The 26,556-nt window shown below is 47.6% G+C and overlaps 1 protein-coding gene across 9 annotated transcripts in view; it reads right to left on the minus strand.

Moving 5' to 3' along the window:
- Positions 1–5,882: 5,882 nt before the first annotated feature.
- Positions 5,883–26,556, minus strand: part of LOC118517450 (protein kibra) — a 28,412-nt gene continuing 7,738 nt past the window's right edge. For 5 of the 9 annotated variants that reach the window (XM_036063598.1, XM_036063596.1, XM_036063599.1 and 2 more), the window contains exons 2-9: positions 24,431–25,817; positions 12,069–12,370; positions 11,832–11,991; positions 9,512–11,721; positions 9,169–9,436; positions 8,186–8,346; positions 7,779–8,103; positions 5,883–7,688 (exon numbers count right to left, since the gene is read on the minus strand). In XM_036063598.1, the coding sequence (XP_035919491.1) occupies positions 7,403–7,688; positions 7,779–8,103; positions 8,186–8,346; positions 9,169–9,436; positions 9,512–11,721; positions 11,832–11,991; positions 12,069–12,370; positions 24,431–24,555 (3,837 nt within the window). In that variant the 5' untranslated portion in view covers positions 24,556–25,817 and the 3' untranslated portion in view covers positions 5,883–7,402. The remainder of the gene's footprint in view (positions 7,689–7,778; positions 8,104–8,185; positions 8,347–9,168; positions 9,437–9,511; positions 11,722–11,831; positions 11,992–12,068; positions 12,371–24,430; positions 25,818–26,556) is intronic. The other 4 variants (XM_036063597.1, XM_036063602.1, XM_036063603.1 and 1 more) reach the window with 2 other exon arrangements.

The raw sequence follows: 26,556 nt of genomic DNA on the forward strand, positions 1-26,556 counted from the left end.
ATCCGTGCCGGTACGGTCAGTTTGATTGCTGGGGAAAACTTTTTCTCTATCACGTAAAGATTTTCTTCGTTGCTTTTCCACACCCACACACACACACACACACACTGATTAGTTTTAGCCTTGTCACAGCTCCGGGTTGCTTCGGGATCGCAAAAGTCCCAAAACAGGATATCCGCCGTGTTTGATTTTTCCCCCTAAAAGAAAAGTCCGGTATGGACACACACACACACACATACCACTTACCCGAATGTAGGGAATGCTCCCGAGCAGGACGGCGAAAACAAAAAAGGGAAAATGCAGAAAAAAATGCTGTGTGCGTTGGAATACGAAACACACGCACGATCGATCCAATCCGTGCCGCTACTGCTCTGCTACTGAGCTGCGCGCGAGTATGCGGCCCGACATGCCCGTTTTCCCGCGATGGACGGATTTTTGTTGTTGTTGTTGTTGTTGTTGCTTGTTTTCCGCCACTCTTCTCTCCGCCGTATGGAACGGGATGGTCGCTAAAGGGGAGAGAGAGAGAACGAGAGAGAGAGAGTAGAATGCAATTTTCGGAGGTGTACCAGCATCCCGGTTTTCCCTGGTTTTCCACCTCCAGTTGTAAATTTTTCCACACCCCCTCTCCGAAATTTTCCACCCCTACCTCATATCCCCACCCCCTTTCCTTAAGTGTCCGTTTATAAGACACATCTGTTGAAATTTCTATACGGCGAGAGAGATACAGATAGAGAGAGAGAGAGAGAGAGAGAGAGAGAGAGAGAGAGAGTAGAATGCATTTTTCGGAGGTGTACCAGCATCCCGGTTTTCCGTGGCTTTCCAGTTGCGATTTTGCCACATCACCTCTCCGAAACCTGTAAACCCCCTCCAACCTTTCCCCCCCCCCTCTCTTGTTTTCCACCACTCTTCTCTCCACCGTATGGAGCGGGATGGTCGCTGAGGGAGAGCGAGAGAGAGTAGAATGCATTTTTCGGTGGTGTACCAGCATCCCGGTTTTCCACTTCCAGTTGTAAATTTTCCACAACCCCTCTCCGAAGCCCCCTCCTCTATTGCCTCCCCCACCTCCCTTTTCTGCCGTGTCGTGCTCATACGACACATCTGTTGGAATTTCTATACGGCGCAGCACTGCACCCCCCCCCCCCCCCTCCCTTGTCCCCCTCCATTTCCATCCACTCACCCTTCACAACCCCCCCTCCCCCTCCCCCGCAAGAAATGTGCAACGGTCCAAATGCCAACCTGTCACAAAGAAAGGTGGAAAAATCACCTTTCCCGGCAAAAGTCTGTGCGCGTGTGGTGGTTCTGTATGCGCGTGCGTCCTTCTGTGCGCGTCCACCGATGTTGAGAAGAAAAACAAAACCGGCTGCAAGGTGAAAGATCTTTCACACACACACACACATACTTTCATTCGGCTCCCACACACGGTATAGTGAGGAAGAAATCCGGTCTCCCGTGGAAATGGAATGTCCCGTGGAAAACTATGGAAAATCCCTTCGTGGTGCTCCGGAAAAGGGGAAGTTTTGTTTGTTTCCTCGAAATGTCGATAGGGTGAGAGAGTAATGGGACGCTACTCACTGCGTTACATAAAACACTACATTTTTGTATGTATGTGTGTGTGTGTGTGTGTGTGGTTTGTGCCGGAAGTCCACCTATCATCATCCTAGTGGATCCTCAAATGGATCGAATGGGTAAGTGGGTGTTTTCTTTTTGCTTTCGAAAAAGGGCATTTTCGGATTTTCCCCCCCTTTGCTGCACTCCCAATTGTTCGTCCCCACTCCCTTTCCCCTCGACCGCACTGCTCTGGTGGGACACATAAATTTTCCAAAGCTAAAAATAACACGCGAAAACAGAAACGATCGCGACGCCAATCCACGGCGTTGGTGAAAACATCGCTGCACGGAACGGAACGACACAATACCAGCAACAATGACACTAAGAGTCTGTGCGTGTGTGTGTGTGTGTATTTTTGCAGGCGGCAGGTGTATTTTTGTGTATCTTGGAGAAGATGGCGAAGAGGCAGCTCCACCCCTACCATCTCTTTACCTGATTTTAAAGCCGCATATGACAGCGGCTAGTCAGGGTAAAACTAGAAGACGCCCGGAGCTCTTTTGGAATCCCGGCCAAGCTTATCAGGTTAGTAGGAATGACAATGGCCAATATCACAAGCCGGGTGAAGGTCCTTTGCTATTACCAAGGGCCTTTGCGCCAGGGAGATGGGCTTGCCTGTCTTCTTTTCAATCTGGCGCTAGCGAGAGGGCCATCAGTGACTCGGAGGTGGAATCTTCCGAGGACCATCTTCGATAAGTCACTCCAGATCCTGGCATACGCTGATGACGTATACATCATTGGTTTGAGGCTCTCTTATGTACCAGAACCTTACCAAAGGATCAAGCGAGCGGCATTGTGAACAGTGAGCGGGTGAAAAGTCAGCACCAACGACCTTGATGTTGAGTTATGCGCAAGGGTATCCATACTACTCGAGACGGACGAGTCTGGGACAAATCTAGGACTGGTACAGATCATTTTAGTCCCAGTACTCACGGTATGCCTCTGAAACACGGACTCTGTCCAAAACTGACGCCAAACCGTCTAAGCTGCGTTCAAGAGGTGTGTCAGGACAATGGACGAGCTCTACGAACTGTACGATGATCTTACCATCGTGCAGCGAGTTAGACTCGCCAGGCTCTGGTGGGCTAGTTACGCCATGATAATGATACCGGACGACCCAGCCCGTAAAGTCCGTAGTGAGGAGTGACTATCAAACTATACGATATCACAATAAGTTTAGTAAGCCAGAAATGGCTGGCATGTCCTTCGAAAGGTCGTTAGGCCAAGAAGGAGTTAGAATAGTGAGTTAAAATGTTTCAATCACTCTTTAAGAGCTAAATCTCGAGCAATGATTTAAGTCTCTGGGCTATAGTCTAAATAAATGCCCTCTCACTCACGGCACTCACTTTTCGGTACTGAGTTACGCAAAGGGGTATATTTTTCAGCCGCATAAAATGGCTAAAGTCTAAATAGATACCCCCCCCCCCCCCACTCACGGTACTCACTTTTCGCTACTGAGATACCTTAAATTTAAGTCAAAGTAAAGCAAAAATGTAAAAAAATGTTGCAATAATAATTTATAATAATTATAAATAATAAATAAATAAATAATTATAGTAAAAAGCCTGAAAAAGAAACTCTTTTGCGTCACTCACTTGTAAAAAGGAGTGCCCGTGAGTTGGGGGGGGGGCATCTTATGTCATAATTTAGCCCTTCATTTTAGGTATCTCAGTTGCGAAAAGTGAGTGCCCGTAAGTGGGGACTTTACCCAAAAATGTTCGACTAAAGTCTGAATAGATGCCCCCCCCCACTCACGGACACTCATTTTTGCTACTTAGATACCTTAAATTTAGGTAAAAGTTAAGCAAAAATGTGAGAAATCGTTGTAATAATTATTTATAATAATTAAAAATAATAAATTAATAATAAATAAATAAATACTTGCAGTAAAAAGTCTGAGAAATAAAACCTTTTAGGTAACTCAGTTGCAAAAATGAGTGTCCATGAGTGAGGGGCATCTATTCAGACTTTAGCCAGCAAAAATGTGAGAAATCGTTGTAATAATGATTTATAATAATTGAAAATAAAAAATAAAAAATAAATAAACAATTCCTACAGTAAAAAGTCTGCAAAATATACCCTTTTGGGTAACTCAGTTGCAAAAATGAGTGTCCGTGAGTGGGGGGGGGGGGCATCTATTCAGACTTTAGCCAAATGTACTTTTGGGTAACTCAGTTCTGAAAAGTGAGTGCCCGTGAGATGATCTTTGTTCAGACTTCAGCCCAATTATTTTTGTGATATGTGACAAACAGACAGACAGACAGACAGAGCGGGTTGATGAGGAGGCAAGAAGAAAGAGAGGAAGAGAGAAAGAGAGAGGGCACATAATCGCTCTTTTTTATGTATAAATCGTATTATTTAATGTAACGCAAGTAACAGCTTTGTATATGTGTGTGTATATATAGATAGATTTTATGTGTATTTGTATACATGTAGATATGCTGTATCTATATACACACACACACACACACAAACATACACACATACTAAAATTTCTACGTATTTGTATGCATCGTACCTTTCCAGTAATTCTAGTTTCCCTCATAACACTTTCCCTTCGCAACAAACCTACCGATCCTTAACACTAACATCCTCACCATACCGACAATGACCGATTTCACGCTCCCGATTTCGATTTTTCGTCACCCCACACACTCACCCACTCACGTAATGAATTGCAAAAAAATTGCATCTAAGGCACATCGATAAACAAGGTTTTGTGTAGAAAGGAAGTTTTCCGACCTTTTTTTTTTGTTTTCCTTTTTCACCACCAAAATTTTCCACTTTCCCCATTCGGAACCACTTGCAGCACGGGGGATTTGTGGGTGTTCGCTTTCCGTTTTCATTTTCCTGGCACCACGAAGGGACTACTCTATTTTCCCTACGGTTTTTTTGTTTTTACAAATCTACTTGTTCGCTCTCGATGTTTCGTCCTGTCCTGCGCAATCCACATCCTTTGGCCTGTTGCATTTTTTTTACGGTTTTTGTTTTACTTAATCCATTTTGCTCCTCCCTTTACTTCGTTTTCGTCCCCCAATAGTTCTCCCCCCACCCCCACCCCCAGGGATTGCTTAACTATGTGGTAGTGAGATGTTGTTGTTTTTTGTTTGTCGTCCGAAGAAGCACAACAAGAGGAAGGACTTTACACACATATATATACAGGACAATGTATATATTACTAGAGAAATAATAACTAAAACTAAGGCGGAGTGGGAGGCGGCGGGAGGGGGGGAGCAAAAAAGAATATAAAAAGCGAAAAGCCCGAAAAAGTGTAGGAAAAAGGGAATTTTCGTTAACCTAGCATCATCACGCACTAGCAGGTTTACGAACATCAGCAGCATCAGATGTTTAAAAAAGAGGCATAGAGACAGAAACAGCGAGAGAGAGAGAGAGTAGCGAGCCCTCAAGGATCAGGATTACCAGGGCGGTCCGGACTTCACACAGTAAAACCGATGTTCAAATCCCATCCCGAACCGTTCCCCCCATAGTGAGCACTGACTATTCAACTATGCGGTATCAATAAGCTTAGTGAGCCAGAAATTGCAGGCATGACCTTATTAAGAGATTATTAGTAGACCAAAAACAGAGAGAGAGATGGTGATCTCTCGCAAACGCGGAATGAGAAGACGATATTAACGCGTAAAAATGCAATAAGACGCATTGCATGTAAGTGTAAATGTAAATGTAAATTTCAGTTGTAAATCGAGATTTTTTAAAAAGAAATTTCCACATATTTTTCAAATAACACTCAGTTCGGAATATACGAAAAAAAAAACTATATAACTTATTGTTTTGTACCGGTGTACCGGACATTGTTTCGAATATGTGGACGCTTGTTGTAATAATGAAACTTCACAACAGCAAACCAAATGCCATCTCTCTCTCTCTCTCTCTCTTAACCTTCACCTATCTTTCTTTCTCTTTCTCTCTTGCCTCTACCTCTCTTTTGCACTCTCTCTCTCCCTTCTACCTCTCCTTTGCATTCTCTCTATCTCTTTTACTTCTCTTTTTCTCTCTCTTTCCTCCACCTTTGTTTTTTCATCTTTCTATCTCTATATCTCTTTCTTTTTCTCTATCTCTCTCCTCCACCTGTCTTTTTCTCTCTATCTCTATCTCTCTCCTCCACATCTCTCTTTTTTTTCTCTCTCTCTCTATTGCTTTCCGTGTGCTGGTGTCCGTGGTGCAAGGATATAGATAACGAAACAAGCAAAAAGCAATAGAATTCGGCATTATTCCTTAACTCAGCTATAACAAGGTTGAAAATATTAAAATAAAAAAAATAAAAAATAAAAACATTTTCGCTATTGCACGTATTGGGATATGACTGCATTCATCGGTACGAGCGTGTGTTTGTGCGTGTGTATGTATATTTGTTCTGTTTGTTTGTGTTGCTTTGTTTACTTCCGAGTTCAATCTTGTGTTCTTTTAATTATCTTGCTCTCTCTCTCTCACACACACACACAAACTAGAGCTTGTACATCATCCTGTTTCTTTCACCTTGATGGCTGATAGTAGTCTTTGGGCAACACACACACACACACACGCAATCACTTACCAATTACACAAACAAACAGGCGCGGGCGCGTTCTTCATCAAACATTCTCTTTACATTCTTAATACTCTAGTCTCTCGGTCACTTATTTTTCGTCTTCCTTCTTTCTATTTATGCTTGTTTGATCTTAAAAACACTTTACTACGCAACCTAACACGTATCCGAATTAGCAAGTAACTATGATGTAGTATAGGTGTGTGTGTGTGTGTGTGTGTGCACAGCCTAGCAAGCCTAATTGCCTTACATGCTATTACCTCGCGCTAGATTAAAGTTTGTTTTGTTTTTTTTTTGTTTATCGATTTGTATCCATTTTTCTTCCCCCTAAAGTCATTTCACTGATTACTACTACACTAACTATATTTAACATCAGCATGGCGCGTCCCCCGTATCTGTGTACCCCCCCGGTGTGTCCCGGGACACCCCAACACTGGGGAAAAGGAGTCGTTTTGGTGGTGTGGTGGGTGAGGAGGGGGGTGGGGGAGGGAAGGCTGAAGGATGGCAATGAGCACAACAATAACAACGAAATAAACGGTTAAGGGACCCCTTTTTCTTCCTGTTTACTAACGGCAGCATAGTTGATGGTATAAACGTAGTCTCTACTCGACAGTTGGGTGTATGTGTATGTTGGGTTAATCTACCTATACTACTATTGGACTGGACACTGCTGTATTTGAGGCTAATGAAGGCACGTTTGCAAGCTGTTACTCATACAAAACCGGTTTGTATTCATCTTTGTATTGGGGTTGGAAAGGAGCTTGTGAAAGCATTGAGAAGGACAGTAAGAGAAAAAGAGCACTCCGAAGAGAGAGAGAGAGAGAGAGAGAGAGAGAGAGAAAGAGAGTGAAAAGAGGCGGGAAAAAATAGAAGATTAACGTTGAGTGAAATAGTTTTCAGATTGTTTGTCCTAAGTGCGTTGTCTATTTTTTTTTAAAAAAAAGGTGGCTTATCCCTAACACTACCACTAACAATAATAATATTAATAGTAAAAAAAAAGAAATATCTATCTCTCTTTAAAAAATAAAACGAAAACGGCAAAAAACCTCCTCAACTTAACGATTAAATGCATGCAAGACCTTTGGTCATTCTTCCTTTCTTTTTATTTGTTTGTGTGTTTGATTGATTTGCTTTATGCTTTTGATTGATTGCTTGATGCGTCTGTTTGCCGTTGCTGATATTGCTGATCAGCGCATCCGAAATAAAAAAAACACTACCACACGATTCTGAGTTTCAAATGACGAACTGAGTCCTTCACACCTCCACACCGTACGTGCGATCTACGTCACTGTAGGAGAATGCATCGTTCGCATCCGGTTCCGGGTCTGTACCGACCGTGTGCGTGGTGGGAGCAGCGACCGGTATCAGCTCGCTGTTGGTTGGCGTTCGGCTGCCGCCACACTCCTCCCTATCCTGCTCCGCGGAATGGTCCGCCAAGGGGCCGCCCACGCCCGGCGCCACCACCGTCGTGCCGGGGAAAATTTCCGACGGCAGCTCCGGCACCGACACGCCACGACGCGTAAAGAACGCCATCTTTTCCCTGGTGTTACGTGCGAAACGAAAAAACAAAACAAACGTTAGCATGTGTGTGTGCGTGGCTATACAATAGTAATGCAATCAAGCGACTTACTTGAACGAGATCGAATCGAGCTTCCCCTTGCCGACCTTCGTTTTGCGCAGCTTGTAAATCTCCTTGGACGTTTTCATCAGCAGCTTCGCCAGCTGGCGCTCCTCCGGCGTGACCGCATTCACCGTCTTTACCAGCCGCAGGAAGTCCTCGTTCTCGAGTGCCCACGCGGCCACCTTCACGTCGTTGTTGTCCCGTGCCAGTTCGAGCCGATGCTTCAGCTCCCGCAACCGCCCGATCTCGTCCGTGAGCGTTTCCAGCTTTGTCTGCTGGGCCTTTAGATCGAGCTCGAGATCGAGACTGGTGCGTGGCACTGCCGGATGCATCTCTGTAGTAGGAGAGAGAGAGAGAGAGAGAAAGAGATATAGTACTCGAGCACTTTGTGTCGCTGGTAGTTGCATCGGGCTTACTGTGATAGATCTTAGACACACGGTTGTGGTAGCGCAGGGACCGTCGCTCGACCGAACCACGCTTGAACGGATGGGGCGTCACTTGGTTGTTGAAGTGCATGGCCGAGTCAGAGTCGCTCCGGTTCAACCGGCAGATGTATCGGGCTTTGCTAGCTACGGCACTATAGTCATGGGAGGAGGAAAAAGAGAGATAATCGGATGAGTTTGGGGTAGGTCCGGCAAGTCATCCCATTGACCGGAAAGCCCGGCCGTAGCCGATGGGGCAGAAATCTTGGAGCAGATGGCAGAACCATACTAGGATGGATAGGGTATTTCCGAGAAGCCATTGCTGGACCATGGTCAGGATTAGTGTTGGATCAAGAGTAGCTCTTCTTAAAGAAGAGCGTGAAGAGTCTGAAGAGCTACCTCGTGAGGTCGAAGAGGTCAGAGAATTGAAAGAAGCCGAAGAGTGCGGAGCTACCTTTTAGAAATCGAAGAGGACGCTCAGAGCCCTCATTTTATTGAGGCGAGACCTCCCGGTAGCTCTCGAGCTTACTACCCAACACTAATCAGGATGAAGTGGACTATTGACAGGTAGAACTAGAATCTGTCTCCGTTTCTGGAACCATGGAAGTGGAAAATGGCCATATTCTAGTTCTACCTGTCAATAGTCCACTTCATCCTGACCATGGTCCAGAGATGTCTCGCACGCTGTTAGTTCTTCTTGGATTTAAAATCCGAACCTAAACCCGATCTCCATTCCTCGAGATAATTCAACAAGCCAGTTTACATTTGGACCCTTGTGAGAGTACATTAAATTACCACCAATGGTTCTGTGTCTTCTTGATACAACGACCTCATAGGTCTTGTCCCCATTTCCGACTAGACTAGAGTCCTCACTGCGGGGGAACGGTCCGGATGAGATGGGGACCTAATCCGAAACCCAGTATCGGTCGAGCCCTAACAGTTTAAATAGGTGCGCGAAAGTTGAACGTTTAATGTACCTTGGTGAGAAGGTTTGCGATCGTTTCACCAACCGATCGTCCACGACCGAGCCCTCCTCGATGGTGGATGAACGCGTCGGACCGTTCGGGTCGGGGAACCGCCTGCGGCTCCGTTCCGGCAGAAAGGCACATTCGGTGTTGGTTTCCTTATCCACGCGCTGCACGGGTGGCGGTGCTTGCGGTAGGGCATGTACGCCCCCATCCGCCCCATCACCGCACTGCTCCTTCACGCTGTTCATGTACTCCTGGATCATCAGTTCGGTAGCTTCTGGCAAACGAAATAAAATGGTGTCAATGTAATGGGGGGGGGGGGTTTAACACGTTGCTACAGCTCGCTACTCACCCGCAGATGCACAACCCTCCTCCTTCTGCTGTTCCTCGCCCTCGTCCTCCTCTTCGACGGAGTGGACTGGTCGCTGCGGATGTTTGCTGCTGCGCCGACGACACACCACACTACCCGGTTTGCCCGTCACATCCCCTTGCTCTAGCGCATTGTCCATCGCCTCCTCTTCCTCTTCATCATCTTCTTCCTCCTCCTCCACCTCCTCATCCTCCTCCTCATCGTCTTCATCATCTTCCTCCTCCTCCTCGTCCTCCTCGTCATCGTTCGACAGCTCGTCGTACACCATCTCCAGTACAGCCTGCAGCTCATCCTGACCCTGGTTGCGGGTTAACGTTGACGTTTGGGACGAGATGATGGTCGACTCGTCGGACGACTCTTCCCGGATGGTGGCACCCCCAACGCAACCCTCCAACAGCTCCGACTCGTTCATCGATTTGCGGCTAACGATGTTGTACCAGCGGCTAGTGGTTGCGTCGGCCGGATTAAACTCCGCCAAACTGATCTGCGTACTGCCGACCCAATCCTCCCGCTGCCCAACGAGCACCATCACCTTTACGTGAAGCGTTTTCGCGTACACCTTGTCGAGCGGTAGCGGTACGACCAGCATCGTTTTGAACAGGGGCCGCACCCAGTCCGTTACCGTACCGGTGCGCACGGATCCCGGACTGCCGCCAGCACCGTTCGTGCCCGCACCCGGTAGCAGCACGGCGCGGATGAAAATTTGACAACCGGCCGGTGGTCCGAGCGCACCCAAATTGCTACCCCGCTCGATCGTAATGCAGAGCGCGGCATCGGCGGTCAGGTAGCGCATGCCAATCTGCACCTGGGCACATTCCTTCGTGAGCAGGGCGGGCGGTGCGCGGGACGCTTCAAACACACCGGAATCGCCCGCCACCGATTCGTCGCTTACCGTCGTCGACACGGACCGGGTGTTGGAGGTGGAGGACGAACGGCTAAGCAATGCGGCCGGTTCCAGGTACGGTGGTTTTTCGTAGATCGGCGACAGTGGTCCACCGGCAATGCCGAGCTGCCGGATTTTAAGCTCCTGCAGCTGCTCCTCGAGCCGCTGCCGGTCGAGATTGTAGTCGGCGGTGGACGGTGCGTTGGTGCTGGTGGTTGCCGTCGCCACCGCATAGCTCGGTGCAGCGGTCGTGCCGGATGATGGTGCCGGTGGGGTGGTGCCGTATCCCGATCCAGATCCCGTGCCCACCAGTTTGGCAGCATGAACCGCCGAAGGTGATGCGCCCGGGTTGCTGCCAGCCGGACCGGCACCCGCCCCTACCGCCGTCACCCAATCGAGCTTGATCGAGGAAGCCGGTGGCGTTTCCGTCGAAAGACTGCTGCGAGGTGACAGCGACGATACGTCCGAGCTCGGATGGAACAAACGCTGGACGCGCCGGTTCATATCGACCATATCAATCTGCGGCTCGGTCGACAGCGGATCGCCGTAAATGTCGGTAAAGCTGAGCCCGCTCAGCGAACCCTTGCTCGAGGCGGTGGACAGCGAACCCAGGCTGGAGCTGCTACTGATGGACAGCGTGCTCGCCGACAGCGATTTCAGCTGATGCTCCAGATGCGTAAACTCCTTGAGCGCTTCCAGCAGCTGCTGCAACAGTGCCTGCTTCTCCTCGTGCAGCTTCAGCCGGTTCGCGATGCACTGGTTCGACTCCTCGTACGCCATGTTCAGGTCCGCCTCCAGCTGCCGACACACGCTCTGTATCCGGCGCATCTCCGTCGGCGAGCGCGATTTCGGCGTTATGCTGCGGTACTCCAGCAACAGCTGCTTCTTCTCCTGGAACAGCAGCAACCGGTCCTGGTCCGATTCCAGCTCGCCCGGCCGTATCTTTTCCTCCAGCGCGGCCAGCTGCTCCTGTATTTCCTTCACACGCCGGCGCCACTCGTCGTACCGTTGCCGCATCTTTGCCATCTCGCGCGCCCCCATCGGGAAGTGTTCGGAGGAGAGGTCGGTCTGGGATGCGGCACAGATGCGGTCCTGGGCGAGATTGAACGTGGACGCATCCGGGCTTTCCTGGCGCAGCTGTAACCGCGTCAGATCGTCCTTCACCTGTGCCAAGCTTTTCATCAGCTCCTTCTTCTCCCGCTCGCCGGTGATGAGCGATTTCTGTATCTTCTTCACCTCCTCCATGATCGCTTGCGCTTCGCTAATGTTGTAGCACCCGTTCACGTGTGCGTTCAGCTTTTGCTCCACACTGCAGGACATAGGAAAAAAAAGCGGGAAGGGGAGAACAAAACCAAAACCTTTAGCCTTTAGAACCTCACCCTCCCGGTACAGTGCGCCGGTTCCGGTTGCATCACTTACCTGGCCAACGTGTCGACACCTTTCTGCGTGCTGTGCATCTCCTTCTGTATGCGGGACAGCTCCTTCTTCAGCCGAAACACACGCTCCTTCGCGATGGCTAGATCCGCACGCAACAGCTCCGGATCGAACTTGGTGCTGCAGGAGCTGGTCGACGAGCACACTGTGAAAGAGTTTCCCCCCCCGCGGAAGTTAGATCGGCGAACGTTCCACCCTAAACTACGGACACCAATTACTCACGACTAGTGCGGCTGGCGGCAAGCGCATTCAGATGGTTGTACTCTTCCTGCGCCAGATGGAGCCGTTGCGTCTTCACGCTCAGTATTTCCTTCTTGGCCTCCAGCGTGTCCTGTGCGGAGCACAGGTACTCCCGCAACATCTCGTCCTGCTTGCTCTTCCATTGTAGCCGGGGATCCTCGAGCTGGGTCGTTTGCGTGTTGTGGTTGATGTAGTACGTACCGATCTGTGGATCGTAGCTTTCCTCCCACCCGAATGGCAGCTCGTTCCCGATACAGTCCGCGAACGTTTCCGGTTTCGTATGTCTGTGGAAAGAGCATCCAAAGAAGCGGAACCTGCTATTAAAAGACGTCGATACGGACACTTTTAAGCTATTGGATCCAGAGTTCCAGATGTTATAGAGAGAGAGAGAGAGAGAGAGAGAGAGAGAGAGAGAGAGAGAGAGAGAGCCCCGCACTTCATCTCAGCCCCCGGGGAAGGTCAGACTATCTCGGACCGTTCAAAGTCAAACGGTGGCGATGACGAAGCTGGGAAATTTTCATGACTCAAACTGTTTTCCCCCAAGCGGAAAAGCTGAGGCAATAAAAATAAAAGGCAAAACGGGCGTTGGGGAGAGGGGGTGGTTTTTATTTTTATACACATACATTTTGGAGCCGGAAACAGACCGGTCGATGTGTGGTCGGTGTGCGAATTGTTTGCCAGACGACGGTAGCTTTCCTGCTTAGTCATGGTCTAGCGCAACAGAAACATCTAGAATTGTTGGCGGGACTCCTTCTTCCAACAATAGAAATTCCTGGTCCCCCTTTGGGGTGGTGGAGAACTTGTCCCGAATGTCTGGCACACAACAGCAACAGGTTCGTTGCCAAATTCCGCAGCTCAGCTGGTAGTAAACCGGTTTCAGAGTTTTTTTTATTGGTCGGATATTGAGGTTTGGACAACCTGCGAGCGTTCCAACTACCAGCAAGTCTCGTTTTTTTCAAGCTAAATTGTGTCTCAAAATTCTGACATTAGCTGGACGACTTCCTGAAGCAACTCGTCCCTAGATTTCGACCAATCAAAGGCAATATTTTAATGTGTGCCTCGTACTATACTAGCTGCAACGTGACCTCCGCGAGCGATATGGAGACACTGCATCATTGCCAATCGATACTGCAGAAAAAGCAACTCCAACACAGTGCCGCGCAGAAAGTGAAAATGGACGTGTGGTTGAATCTCCGTGCGGGCCCGTCAATTAAGGGCTCCACTCCAAAGCACAAGCTATTTAAACTTTGACACCCCGTTCATTCTCCCTCTTCTTCCTTCCACCATACAGCCTTCTACAGGGGCAAACTGAACACACCCCAACAGGTTGCCCGATGGTTTGTCCGTTGTCGGAGATTTAAATATAGCCGACTCTCGCCGAGGCCCAATTGCATAACGCAGAAGCGGGCGGGTCTGCGTGCGGTCTTCTGAAACCATGCCATATTTTTAGCAAATGACACATTCAGAGAAGAAAAAAAACACACAGACACACTTTCACTACGATTATTGAGAGGGCAAAATATGTTTATGCGATTGAGGAACGAAACCAATCGTCCCATTTGAAGGTCACACGTTCAGGAAGAACAATGAAGTGGGTTTTTTTCTTTTTGCAAAACCGCACGTGTGTCCCACCGTACACGTGTGCCACTGTGTGAATTAGCGAATTTTTTTTGTTATTAAAAATAAACAAGCGACTTGCCTATCGGGCAAAGTGTTTTCCAACACCGTTCCTGCCCGTTCATGGCACACGCGTTAAATGGAAGAAGTGGGAAAAAAAATAATTCCTGCTTCCCCCCCCCCCCCCTCACACACACACACTAATACACACACAAACAAATCAATCGAGCAAGAAATGCAAACGCTGGTTAGTTTGTTTCGCGTTGGTAATTGGCCCCGAAGGTCACACTCGTCAGAATGCTTTAGCACAGCGCGCCGGGGCTGGCAGGCTGAAACATCTTTCGGAACTCTAACAAGGGCATCCCATTGAAGCTTGGGATATGATCGGCGTTAGTGTAATGGCATCCGTTTTGAATTCGCGCCGGAATCAATGCCAAGTCCTGAGTCCCAGGTGAGATTTTTATTTGACAGATACGACAGATCTTCTCGTTCAATGTGTGTGTGTGCTGAGTGTCGTCAAAGGTGTACAATCAATTTCAACTCCCCCCCCCCCCCCCCCCCTCACTCTAACACCCCTCTCGGGCAAAGAGTGTCTGAGTGTTCTGGAATCTGGCTGACGTCCGTCGTCGGGTTTTTCTTTCTTTTTGCTCCATCCACACAACCATCCAGGGTCTAATCAATTTAACTCAATTGATGTCTGATGAATGTTTGTTCCGCTTCAATCGAACGTTTGCACTTGGTGAACATTCTAACGCAACTCTTGCGAACCCCCCCGGAGGCAAAGGAAGGAGCGTTGCAATTATATTGCAAAAAAAAATGGATAATTAAACAAAACCGTCCACCGGTCCTTCGCTGACAACGCTGTGCCGCCCGGTGCACACGGGAATGTCAGCCCGTTAATTAAAGCAGTCAACCAGCGTCAACCCACGCGCGGCACTGGATCTCAACACGCCGGAGCTTTACAGTTGGATGCTGATGTTTTCGATACCTGGTTTGGGACAGCGTTTCGCGGATTCAAGTTCTCCCAGTTGCGATCGGATTGCCGGCGTAAGATTTACGGCACGATGAATTTTTTGAAGCGAAGGACGAATTTTTACGACTTCGCCGACAAACCAACGTTTCGTTGGTCCGCTCCCGGCAAAGGCAGGAATCGAAGGGACGACGGGCTGCACTTGCATTTAATTTACGCGTTAGCAAGCAAATAACAGAAAGTTGTTTCCATTAGCCAGCCCCATACCGACTCGCTGCCCACTTTACTTGTTTGATGTTTTGTGGTCGGTTGTTGTTTTTTTATTATCCTCCAACTTGCCGATTTAGCAGATGCGCCAAGAAGGTTGGGCGGATCAGCAACCGGCCGCTGTTGGGCATTGCAGTTAAATGCAAATCGTAAAAATTATGCCCGTTTTAACGATCGGCGTTAACCACCATCGAGAGCAGGAGTGTTAATAGCTTGCGCTCCTCAGGTTGCTGCCACCTGACCATCGTTACAGTTAGAGCATTCCGTAGCAAAAGTTTTTTTTTAATATCTCCCGTACGGTGCCGAAAATAACGCAAAAGAAATCCCCATTTTGGCGTCCGCGGTCTCTCGGTTGTGGAGTGTGAGAGCCGTTGCAGCATTCCACTCCATTGGGCTGGTTTGGAAAGATTAGAAAACGATCAGCGACCCTTCCGTCCTGTCCGTGGTAACCAAGGTATGCATTTGTACCATTAAAAGGTATTAAAACGATACCAGTTTTCGGTTATTAATTGCAAATGCAAAATATCTTTACGACCGTACCTCGGTTGCAGCTAAGGCTTTATGAAACTAGTTCAGGGGCCAGAAAACCCTGCGACATTAAATTGATAACCAATAAAATGTTTCATTCTGTTTTATTACCCATAAAAGTTTTTCTGGACATTAAACCTTAGGCGGTGTGTCTTGGTATTTAGCTTTATTTATCTGTATCCGAATTAATTGCACCGCTTTATACAGCGTCAACACTAAAAACCTCACCTGGGAGGACTTGGCATTGATTCCGGCTCGAATTCGAAACGGATGCTATTAAACAGTCGCCGACCATATCCCGTGCTTCAATGGGATGCACTTGTTAGTGTTCTGGAAGTTGCTTTACCTGCTAGCCACTCGCGCTGTGCTAAGGCGTTCGGACGAGCGTGACCTTCTGGCACACACATTGCACGAGAAGATCTGTCGAAACTGTCAAATAAAAACCTCATCTGGGAGGACATAGCATTGATTCCGGTGCGAATTCGAAACGGACAGCATTACACTAACGCCGACCATATCCTGAACTTCAATGGGATGCACTTGTTAGTGTTCCGAAAGATGTTTCACCTGCCAGCCAGTCGCGCTGCGATAAGCGCACATCCCAAATATTGGTGACATAAACTCCCCTTCAATATATGCTGTTTTGTCACCTTGGAGCGCATCTGAGTGTGCTCGAACAATCATGATCTACTGCTTCTCATACTATTTTGTTCCAGGCGTTTTAAACTCCTTCACGCGACTGAACTGTGTGTCGCAATCCCTTACGGATTATCCCTCCTAAGACTCTTACGACCTCTGGATATTGAAGTGCCAAACATAATTGAACCAGCTTAATCTTCTTGGCACTACTTCATCCGCGAATGATCGCGGCCTACCATTTATGGCGTTCTATGACTTGATTTTACCCGTAGCCGATAGTCAATCTTGCATAAGTGGAGGCGGATCTAGATTCGACAACTAGAGACCGGAATTGAAGAAGCGATTTTAATTGTGTCTAGTTGAGAATATATTCTGTCAGGTCCTGAGGATGCACGGACCTCAATTTGGTTGGTGTAGGTCTTCGTGACCCAGTGAATGACACCGAACATTCAATACCTCGTTCTTGTACTCTCGTTGTCATTTTTAGTCTACAACGAAGCATCTACCTGCTTGAGTGATAGAAACCATCTCGCCACAAAATGGTCTCGACGAGTGCGAACGATGAACTCTTCTCTACCACGCGTGGACCAGTGAACGGAAATGGTTGATAAAGAGAGGTAGGACGGGGAGGTGGTGAAGTTCCCCTATGCTCATCCTACCTGTCGGTCTCTCTCTTTCTCTCTCTCTTCCTGTTTCTTTCCATATTACAACTCTCAGAAGACACAGTCCGGAAGGAAAGCCGTAACGGTTAGAACGAAGGCAACAAGACAAGCAGGGAGATGTGATCAGTGTTAGGTAACCATAGGCTGGAGGTAAGGCGAGATGCGCGAGATGTCAAGCAGGGTGGGAAAAGGAAAATGGACAAATCGACGTTCCACGCAGGGCGAGAACTATTCCAAACAAACGGGTCAATAACTGGGAAAGAATGTATCCATCCCTCACAAACTACCCGTTGGCCCCATCCTATGTACCCTCAGACTGGGTCTCTCCACTCTCTCTCTCTCTCTCTCTCTCTCTATGTGTCTGCTTCTTGCTCACTCACTCGCTCTAGGGCGATGTCTCCGTAACAGAGGTGTTTGCTGCCAGTGCAGTTAGTAGGGATCTCGCTAGAGGAATGTTGGAGGCTATGTTGATGAAGACCCTGCTCCCTGCAACGCTCTATTCAAGCCTCTCATCGCTTGTCGGTTTAAGCTTGGGGAACAAGTTGGGGACGGGATAGAAGTCAAACCTGTCAGGTGCAAATGCACCAACCAAGTGACAGTTCTACCGCTGGCTGGTGCGTAGAACGCTTGAGCCACCACTAATTGATGGTCGAGCACGCACTTGATCCCTTCTCCCTTTGGCTCATACTGGCTCCCTGCTCAACTGCAACCTACTAAAACCAGATGCACTTTACTCCAACGGTCATCCCTCTTCCTCTTCCTCGTTCTGTTGCATCACCCATTTCGACATCGATTCGCGGCCCACAACCAGTTTTCTCACGCGCAACGGACGGTCGCTCATAAAGGGACAGCGAATTGGAGAAACATAAAACTCTAAAACTAAATAAACACCAACATCGGCAGAAGTGCAACAAGCATAAATGTAGGGGAAGAAGAGAAGGGAAGAGCAAGAAAGTGAGAGAGAGGGAGAGAGAGAATTTTTTTTCCCATCACCCTTCTACTCCTGTTGTTGTTCCCCTCAACACGGTCTTCGAAAGGAAGGCAAAACAGAACACCAGAACTCCACCGAATGAAAGAGTAAAACGCCAGGAGAGTAAAGAGAAGAAAACCGAAACGAAAAGAAGAAAAAGTGGAAGCCTGATTAAGAGGAAATTAAATTACAACATTCGAAAGAATAGAGAGCAAAAAAAAGCATGTAAAAAATAAAGGAACGTAACAGAAAAACAGAAGGAACAAGCAATGCAGGGTTTCCCTGGGTGAGCTAGTAATATTCGAATTAGATATAGAAACGGGATTCTTTCGCACTTTCTCGACGATGCACAAGATAAACAGGTGGGGTAAATTTAAAGGGTAATTTTCATGGCAAGCCGAGACTCGATGGGGAAAAAAAATGAATTTTTCTAACCCTAAAGAAGCGCTTCTCGAGCAGGCGCGAAGTCAGAGCGGCGAAAATTTGAAACTGTCCAGATAACCAGATTAAAAAAAAAATGGCGTGTATGTTGACCTGAGCCAGTTTTTTTTTATTTTTGCTGCTGTTGCTAACTTTCCATAAAAACTGCCACAAACCAAGCTGGCGAGTTAAAAAGCAGGCTACAATGTTCCAGAGCAGTTAGATTTAAATATGAACAATTTTATTATTTTTTTTTTAATATGAACAATTTTTTTTTTATTCATAAAGAACGGCCTGGCCGTATTGCTAATATGAACAATTGTTATAGTAATAAATTACAAATAATAAATAAATAAATTGTAATTATTAAAAGTTAGAAAAATATGGGTCTAAGGGTATCTCAGTAGTGTGAGTGCCAAGAGTGAGTGCCAAGAGGGGGGGGGGGGGGGGGGGGGGTGGATTAAGACTTTTGCCCAGACTTTAGCCAAAAAAAACTTGAACAGAGTCCAGAAATCCCTCAAGTATTACTAGCTCATCTCGAAAACCCTGTAAAATGTAAAATATAGAAGAAAATCAACTTTCTCTCTCTCTCTCACACGCTTTCTTTCTCTTTGGTTTTTGTCTTTCTCTCTACTGAAAGAATACCTCGGCCTTGGAGCATTGGAGGAGTCCTTCACAACATTTATGTTTCGTCGCTTCTACCTCCTCTCGTTGCTTCCACTTCCACTAAAATTTTCCTCCTTTCCCGTTTGTTTCCCTACCTCTGAGAAACCGTTGTTAGAATGATATGACGACTGGGAAAGATATTAAAATCCATCAGCACAAACCCTTCTAGGTCTCATCCTCCATCTTGAAAGTTTTTTTTTCCTCGTGTAGATTGAATCTACACTTGCACTTGCATACTTTTTTCCTGCTTTCTTTTAGTGCAAATCGGAGCATATTTGGTGCACTGCGCACACCCGCACTCGGTGCACGGTTGCAGTGTAGAAGCAGCGAGTAAATGGCGACACGGCGGATAAGACTGCAAAATGCCAATGAACTTTTCGCGTGTTTCCGCTAACTGTTGCATCCGTCTGCTTCTTGGTCGTGCCGGTTCGGCCTTTCTTTCCACCACCACCATCATCATCATCATCACGGTCAATGCCATCCGTGCGCAGGGTTGACTGCCGTTGGCCGACCCTACAAGAAGCAAAAACATAAAAATGGTCGCCTCAAGCACAGCACAAAACGGGAACACGGGCGAGAATCCTGCCTGCCACACCCCTCCTTTCACCCCCCCCCCCTCCCCTTCCACACCGCTTTGTTGCGTGCGCAACTCGTTTTTATGTGCAGTGGTTCTACAACCACCACCGACACATACCAACCGCTTTCATCGCCCTTTACGCCATCTTGCCATCTGCCCTTGCCCTCCTACTTGTCTACTACAATAGTGTGAATGCACGCAAAACGGAAATCGGAAAAGATTCATTCATTATCACCAACTCGTGCTTTTCTTTTCCTTTTCTTTCTCTCTCTCGCTCTCTCTTTCTCTTTGTCCTTCACCCGGTCTCGCTTTATCCTTCACTAATGACACATTGGGATGAATCTGTGAAGGCTGTTTTGAGTGTTACAGGTGCGAATAGCCTTCAATCCATTCCAGTACGATCGCTTCTTCCCCGCGCTCATTGATCCACCGGCCCATCATCATTCGGGTAGGTCAGGATTCGAGTCTTTTCCGTTACTGTGGGGTAGGCTGGATAAGGATTGCAGCAGTTGCAATGGATGGTGTGGGCAGGAGTACCTCCCCTTCCCTGCTTCTACCCTTCATCCATTAAATTTGCAACGTTAAAAAGGGTCTTCCATTTCCGCTGACACTTGTTTCTCCAAATGGAACACAGCCAATCCCACGCCGACAGAGGAGCGTGATGGGGGTGTATAAAGCATTTGTAAATGGCACACAACCGGGTTTGATAACGTCAATCTTAGTCAGGGGCACCAAGCGCGCAAATACGTTCTGTCCCTCCCTTATCAATTTGCACTCTTCGCGCTAAGCCACACACACGTTAACGGCCGATTGGCAAGTACAGTGACGGGTAAAACAGTAAGTTGAAAACCACCTGCACATATCCGCCAGAGCAATTCCGATGTGCATCCGGAGCAAAATTCCAACCAACGGACCTTGACCTTAAGTCCAACAGACTCCGACCTGATTCTTCTTCTTCTTATTGCTTGGCACTATACACAACCTCGAAAGATCTCGGCCTGTCCATTTTTTGGCTTTCTGTGCCCCGTAATAAAGTAGACAGTCCTGCGTCTGGATGGGATTTGAACCCCGAGCTCCTGCCGTGTGAAGACCGGCGCCGATGTCGCCTCGGCCACCGAATCACCTCGAAATACACTGGACAATTAATCCCTTTTATCGATCGACTCTACGATATCGCCATGATCAACCTCGATGGTTTCGGAGATACAATCTCGGGCTCGGTGTCTCGGATGAACCACTCTAGTTGTCAGACTGAAGCGAAGGCAAAAACGGGGCACCAAAGTGTCCCGGGGGGTTATTCTCGCTAGAGGAACCTTTATCCAGAGGTCCAGCTTGACCTATCACAGTTCGGCGAGAGGGGTAAAACAATCGATCGATTTGTCGAATGATCGAATAATATCTCAATGAAGATGATTCACCATCGGGGAGTCTAGAATGGACGTCTCTAGGTTGACTTTTTTTTTTGAGTTGACCTCTGACAATATCCATGGGTCCTAAGAGTTTCCTGCAGGGATGAGTCTCGCCAAAGGAAACTCGTACAGAGGGTACAATCTAGCCTATCGCACTTCGAACAGAGCGATTGGACATACAATGGATCTATTGATTAATCTAATGTGATCCACACATCGCTGGTTCTCGAAGATTTCTCCCCGGAATGTTGGATGGACCTCCCTAATCCTATCCTAGGTCATTGATACTCTTACAAGCTTACCGGGGCACCATATGAGCGCATTACCTTGTACAGTTCTACACTGGCTATACTGTCAGATGCAGCTTTAAACTCAATATAGAGTCGCTACTCTGCCTCCTTCTTCCACACGTGTCTTCAACCTTAGATTTACTAAAACAAAAGCTAACCCGATTCGTTAAAATATCAGCACAATAACCTAACTTTTATGTAGCCTTATTCTCTTACCCTCCACTGTACCTCTTTTCTGCCGGGAGTTTCATTCGGCTTGCAATATCTACAAGCTAACATATATTAAAATAACCCAACAATTCCATGCGCGTCCGCGTTCGTTTTGCGTATTTGCAGTTGCACGGATATTTTCCGCACCTTTTTTTTTTTTTCTTCCAAGGTTATCAATGTCCAATGTGCGCTTGTCTTATCTACGCCACGATGCAGGAGAAGGAAGAAAAAAAAAACGCCGGCCCATGATTAATTGTGGTACCCGTGATTGTTGGGCGCTACAAAACCCGCTCGCTCCCTGCTCCGATTTGCTGATGTTTCCCGCACATCGGTATGATAAGATCCGGGGAGCACAACCGGAAGATGGTTTACTGACCTCGTGTGCCAATCGTGGAATGCAGATCGTTTCGTGCTGAGAGACCCCATTGTAGTCATTTGTTTCCAGTGGGGTCTCCTATTAGTGTTGGATGGTTCGGAAGATGCGAAGATCCAATCGCTAGACGGATTGGAATCAGATTCGAACTATCGGATTTGAATCCAATACCCATTCGACAGGGATCCGAATCCGACTCAGATTCGATAGGGATTCAAATTTCATTCGCATTCGATAGGGATCCGAATCTGATTCGGATTCAATAAGGAGCCGGAACCGAATCCAATCCGAATCTGAATTGGATCCAAACGGGATTCGATTAGGATTCCATTGGGATTCCATCGGGATTCGATTGCGTTTCGAAGGTTCCGCAAGAAAAAACATTTGTGAGGTTCCATCGAACGTGCGATCCCCCTCGGTAAAACGGGGGATGAACTCGTGTGTTTAATGGTGATTGCTGCTAAATTCCTTCCTCTATTTGCCCTTTTTGCATTGACGCCAGCAGACACACTTACACACACGTGCGCATGGAATGAAGATTTCACAAACTAGGCAATAATAGCAGGAATGTGCAAACACTGGCCGAGGGAGATATTTGTAATTTATATAAACGGGTGGATGACGACGCTGAACAGCGTTATAGTGGGTTGCAGGAAGTGGGCTGCAGATGGTGGGAGGGGGGGGGGGCGGTGAGGTGTGTTGGCTCTGATAAGAATGGAATGTGATGATTGTTTACTCAGAGGTTTTCTAGCGACAAGCGTACAGAGAGCCATACACACATAGACGGACCTGGCTGAGGAGTTGCTGCTGCGATCAGTAAGCAAGGCACGAGAGGGAGAGAGAGAGAGAGAGAGAGATAGAAGGAGAAAATTTGTTCAACTCTTTCTGTAGAGACGTCGCCTCCTCCTTCAGATGACCAACCTTGAAACATTTGTTCTTGGGAAAAGCGACTACGCATTTGCACAGAGGCACGTACAAAACCTCACAAACACATACACATATAGCTAGGAGGAGTGTGCCATAGTGCACCACGGACGCCATCTGAATCAACGTCAATCTTCGTTCGTCCTCTTCGAAGGTCTTGATACTACCATAACCCGTCTCGCAGTACTGCAATTGCCATTCGCTAGTAAATTGGAGGCAACACGTTGCGTGGACCCGCCAGATAATGTCACCAAAAGACAAAGAGGTCTCTTTCGCTCTCTCTCTCGCTCTCTCTCTCTCTCTGGGGATTGTTTTATACAATCATGCCCAAACGTTATCAACGCTCGTCTCGGGGCACATTATCGGGGTTTGTTGCTGTGTTTGCAATTCGTCCAATTTGTAGCTGTAGGACCTGCGAGACAGAGGATGTCGTGACAGAAGGCGAAAATCAGGCGAGGAGATACCGAACTCCAAGCGGTCCAACATAAAATGGAGATGCTGATTCTCGTTCTACCAAAGTCCCATTCTACGCGTCTTGGCTTTCGGTTTTCTGCTGACCTTTACTCGAAAATGCCGAATTCCAACAACTGTGTGCGCCCTCTGTCTTTGGATCGCAAAAGATAAATTTATGGTGCTTTTCGTAACACGATGGCGAACGACATCCGACTCCTAGTCTACTGCAAATATGCAAATTAAGCATGCCGCGGATGTATGTGTATACGCTTTTGCTTCATTTACTTCATTTGAACATTTTTCCCTCCACTCGCGCTCTGTTGTTTATGACTGTAATCTGAATTCTTCTGGCGTGTTTATTCTACGACCGTATCGTTTCACTTCTCCATTGTGTGTGTGTGTGTGTCTCCCACACGACTAGCCTTCCTTCTCTGTACGATCTGACTGATCAAACCAATAAAAGCATATTTTGTTCTTCTCGCTCCATCCTCCCGTCTTCTATGGCACACACGACGATGGCAGACGTTTGCATAAATTCCTGTGGACGTGGACAGCAGCGGACATCTTTGAAAGCTCAAATGTCGGACCAACAACAAAAAAAACACGCGGAAGCACTATATATTCTTTTGCAGATATTTCAGAGCCCCCGGTGTAGATTGCGCTACTACACCCTGGCATCACATCCACCGATATTGTCAGACGAGTAAGATATGCCGGTGCCGGTGACGAGTAGCGGATGTCACGATTAAATCGATCACTAAGGATGGTGTCCACCGGATACACCGAGGAATGGAGTAATCTCTGACAGATTTATAATGCTTCAAGGGTTCAATTTCATGTACAACAGCTTTTCCCGTTTGAGATATGTTGAAGAAACTTGGAGAAGAAACACGACAGAGCAGGGATTCAAATACGATCCAGACCGCCATAGTCATAGAAGGCCAGAAATGGCTGACCACGAGACATTTCGAGCAAAGTCCCTTAAGTTCTGCAGAATATTCCTGTTCGAAATATTCCCACCTATCTTTAATCTAAAAAAAAATCTGACATTCCTTCCCCAAAATGAAGTTCAGCTCGGCATCAACATGGCGACAGTTCACAGATGATACGATCGCTAGAACTAACTCTTAGGGCCCAAATCATCAAGATGCTAAGTCGTCCATTAGATGACCTATACATAGTAACACTAAGCGGTTTGTCCGGTGGACGCTGCGATCAAAAGGATAGGACCGGACATTAATTCCTTAAATGGGCCTTAAATGGCAGAAGTTAGAAGCAGAAAATGGATATTTCATAAGTCTTGCTCAATAGTACTACCAGGTCCTATCTCCTAGGATACTCCTTCCGATTTGACAGCTGTCACACTTACTTGTCACGCGGGTCGATCCAGGTCGTCTTCTTGTTGATGTGATCGATGAAGTAAACCTTGCCATCGTAGTCGGTGTTTATTTCCCAGCCGAGTGGTAGATCTGCGTTGCTGGAGCTTTTTGGCATAATTTAGCACTTTCTTTCGTGTACGTGCACACCGTTGGGTGTGCGCGCACGTCCTATCGTCCGTTTTTTTTTTTTGTGTGTTGGTTTTTCTTTTTTGTAGTAATAGTAGTACTACGTTTTACAGCACAGGACAGCACTCCGAAAGCAGAACACACCACACGGGTTGGTGGTCAGACTAGTTGAAGGCGGGTTGATTGAACTCGGTTTGTTGCAGCAGCGTCGTAGACCGGCACCTTCCTTGTGTCCTTGGTTTTTTTGCACACGATTGCTACCGCTTTTCTCGTACTGTGCTGCTTCTTTTCTCGACAGTGACCGGAATCCGTGTACCGAGGATCGCACTCCCTTCCACTTTCACTAGCCAATTAACTACACTTGTGACGTTTCACGCGTTTTTTCAGCCAGCATGTCACATTCGGGGTGAACACTCTGCCGCACTCATTCAGTCGTGAACGTGAAAGGACGAAGCCGCTGCATATCAGCAAGCATCCGCACACACTACACACCTACGCGCACACACACATCACACACATGCACCCAACACCACGGGAGTGCGGTGAACGGCGGCTATGGAAGAATCGGACACGGATTGCCGGTGGCCGCTGTTCGGGAGCGCTCGCTAGCAGTGAACGACAACGAAGTCGACGACGGTGACGTTTCGGCCATAATAGTGTAATTGGCAGGGCAGGTGCTACTACCGAGCTGTAGCTGGTGGTGTGCGTGCTTACCGTTCCCGGGTGTCACTTTCATGCACTCACCCGTGGCTGCGTGGGGTGATCTTTAGGCCTTCGATGTTGATCGATGTTTAGACGACGGAATGGGCGGGTTGTGGGGAACGAGGAGGGAAGGCACGAGGCGGAAAGGAGAGTTGATCGATGGCAAGTGGTCGCTTTGTCTTTGTTGTTTCGATGCGCGTTTAGTAGTAGAGTCGGTTGATTGAAGGAAATACGGTGCAACCGGGACGCTCAGATGATCACACACACAGACACACCCGCATAACCACTAGCAATGCCACTCGTCGAAGATTCGTACAAAAACAATTTTCCTTCGAAATTTTCCTTGCACCGCACTACTAGTACTACACATACGCATTTTGTAAAGGCACACAAACACACACTCACACACGAAGTCTGCTCGTTCTAGTTGATCCTTGCTCTCAACGATCACTCACACTCTTACTAATGCACTAATGGTGATCGACCACACGGTTAGTATGTGCCTGCGAATTAGATCCGACCGTCTAAACGCACTAGTGACACTGTCTGCTGTGGAGAAACAAAAACAAAACAAAAATCGATTAGTACGGCAGTGAGAAATTCTAATCATCGATTCCAAAGCCCATTACGCCCATTTTTTGTTTTCTTTGCTTGGTTTTATTTGTTTATTTGTTTAGTAGTTTGCATTGATTGTGAATGGTGCCGTAACGTGCGCGCACACACTTAGAACATGCCAATTTGCCCTTTCGCCGAGGAATAACAACATACTTTTGCAACGTGCCAGAGAACCCCCCCCCCCCCCCCCCAGGGAGAGCAAACAAGCAAACGGTTTCGCTGTAGCCCCTCCAACGCTAGTTGCAGCGCGATTCGAGCTGATGCGGCAGCTAAAAAGGAATCTATTCGCCCGGAGAGAGAGGGATAGCGCAGGCAACGCCGAACACCAGCACAGAAATTGTGCAAGCTGACTGGACAGAGCCGGGAACACAAATAGGGACAAACGGGGAGGTTCCTCTAATGCATCGCATTGCATCAAAATAGTTGCACGCGGTTGCATTCTTGCATGCCTACTATATTCCCCCTCCTCCGGTTTGTTGTTTTTGTGCTTGGTAGCTCAGTTTTCCCACGCACACAACACCACACGCTTCGGTTTAGCTGCCTTTTTCATCTCTTCTTTTTTTAGTTGAAGTTTACACATACACACACAAATGCTGTGGCAGGCGCGCCCGCGCAACATACAGCGAAGATTTATGTTGTACACTACTGGTCGTCGACACTTGCCCACTTAACA

This window comes from Anopheles stephensi, chromosome X (genome assembly GCF_013141755.1).
Source record: "Anopheles stephensi strain Indian chromosome X, UCI_ANSTEP_V1.0, whole genome shotgun sequence".
Classification (NCBI taxonomy): domain Eukaryota; kingdom Metazoa; phylum Arthropoda; class Insecta; order Diptera; family Culicidae; genus Anopheles; species Anopheles stephensi.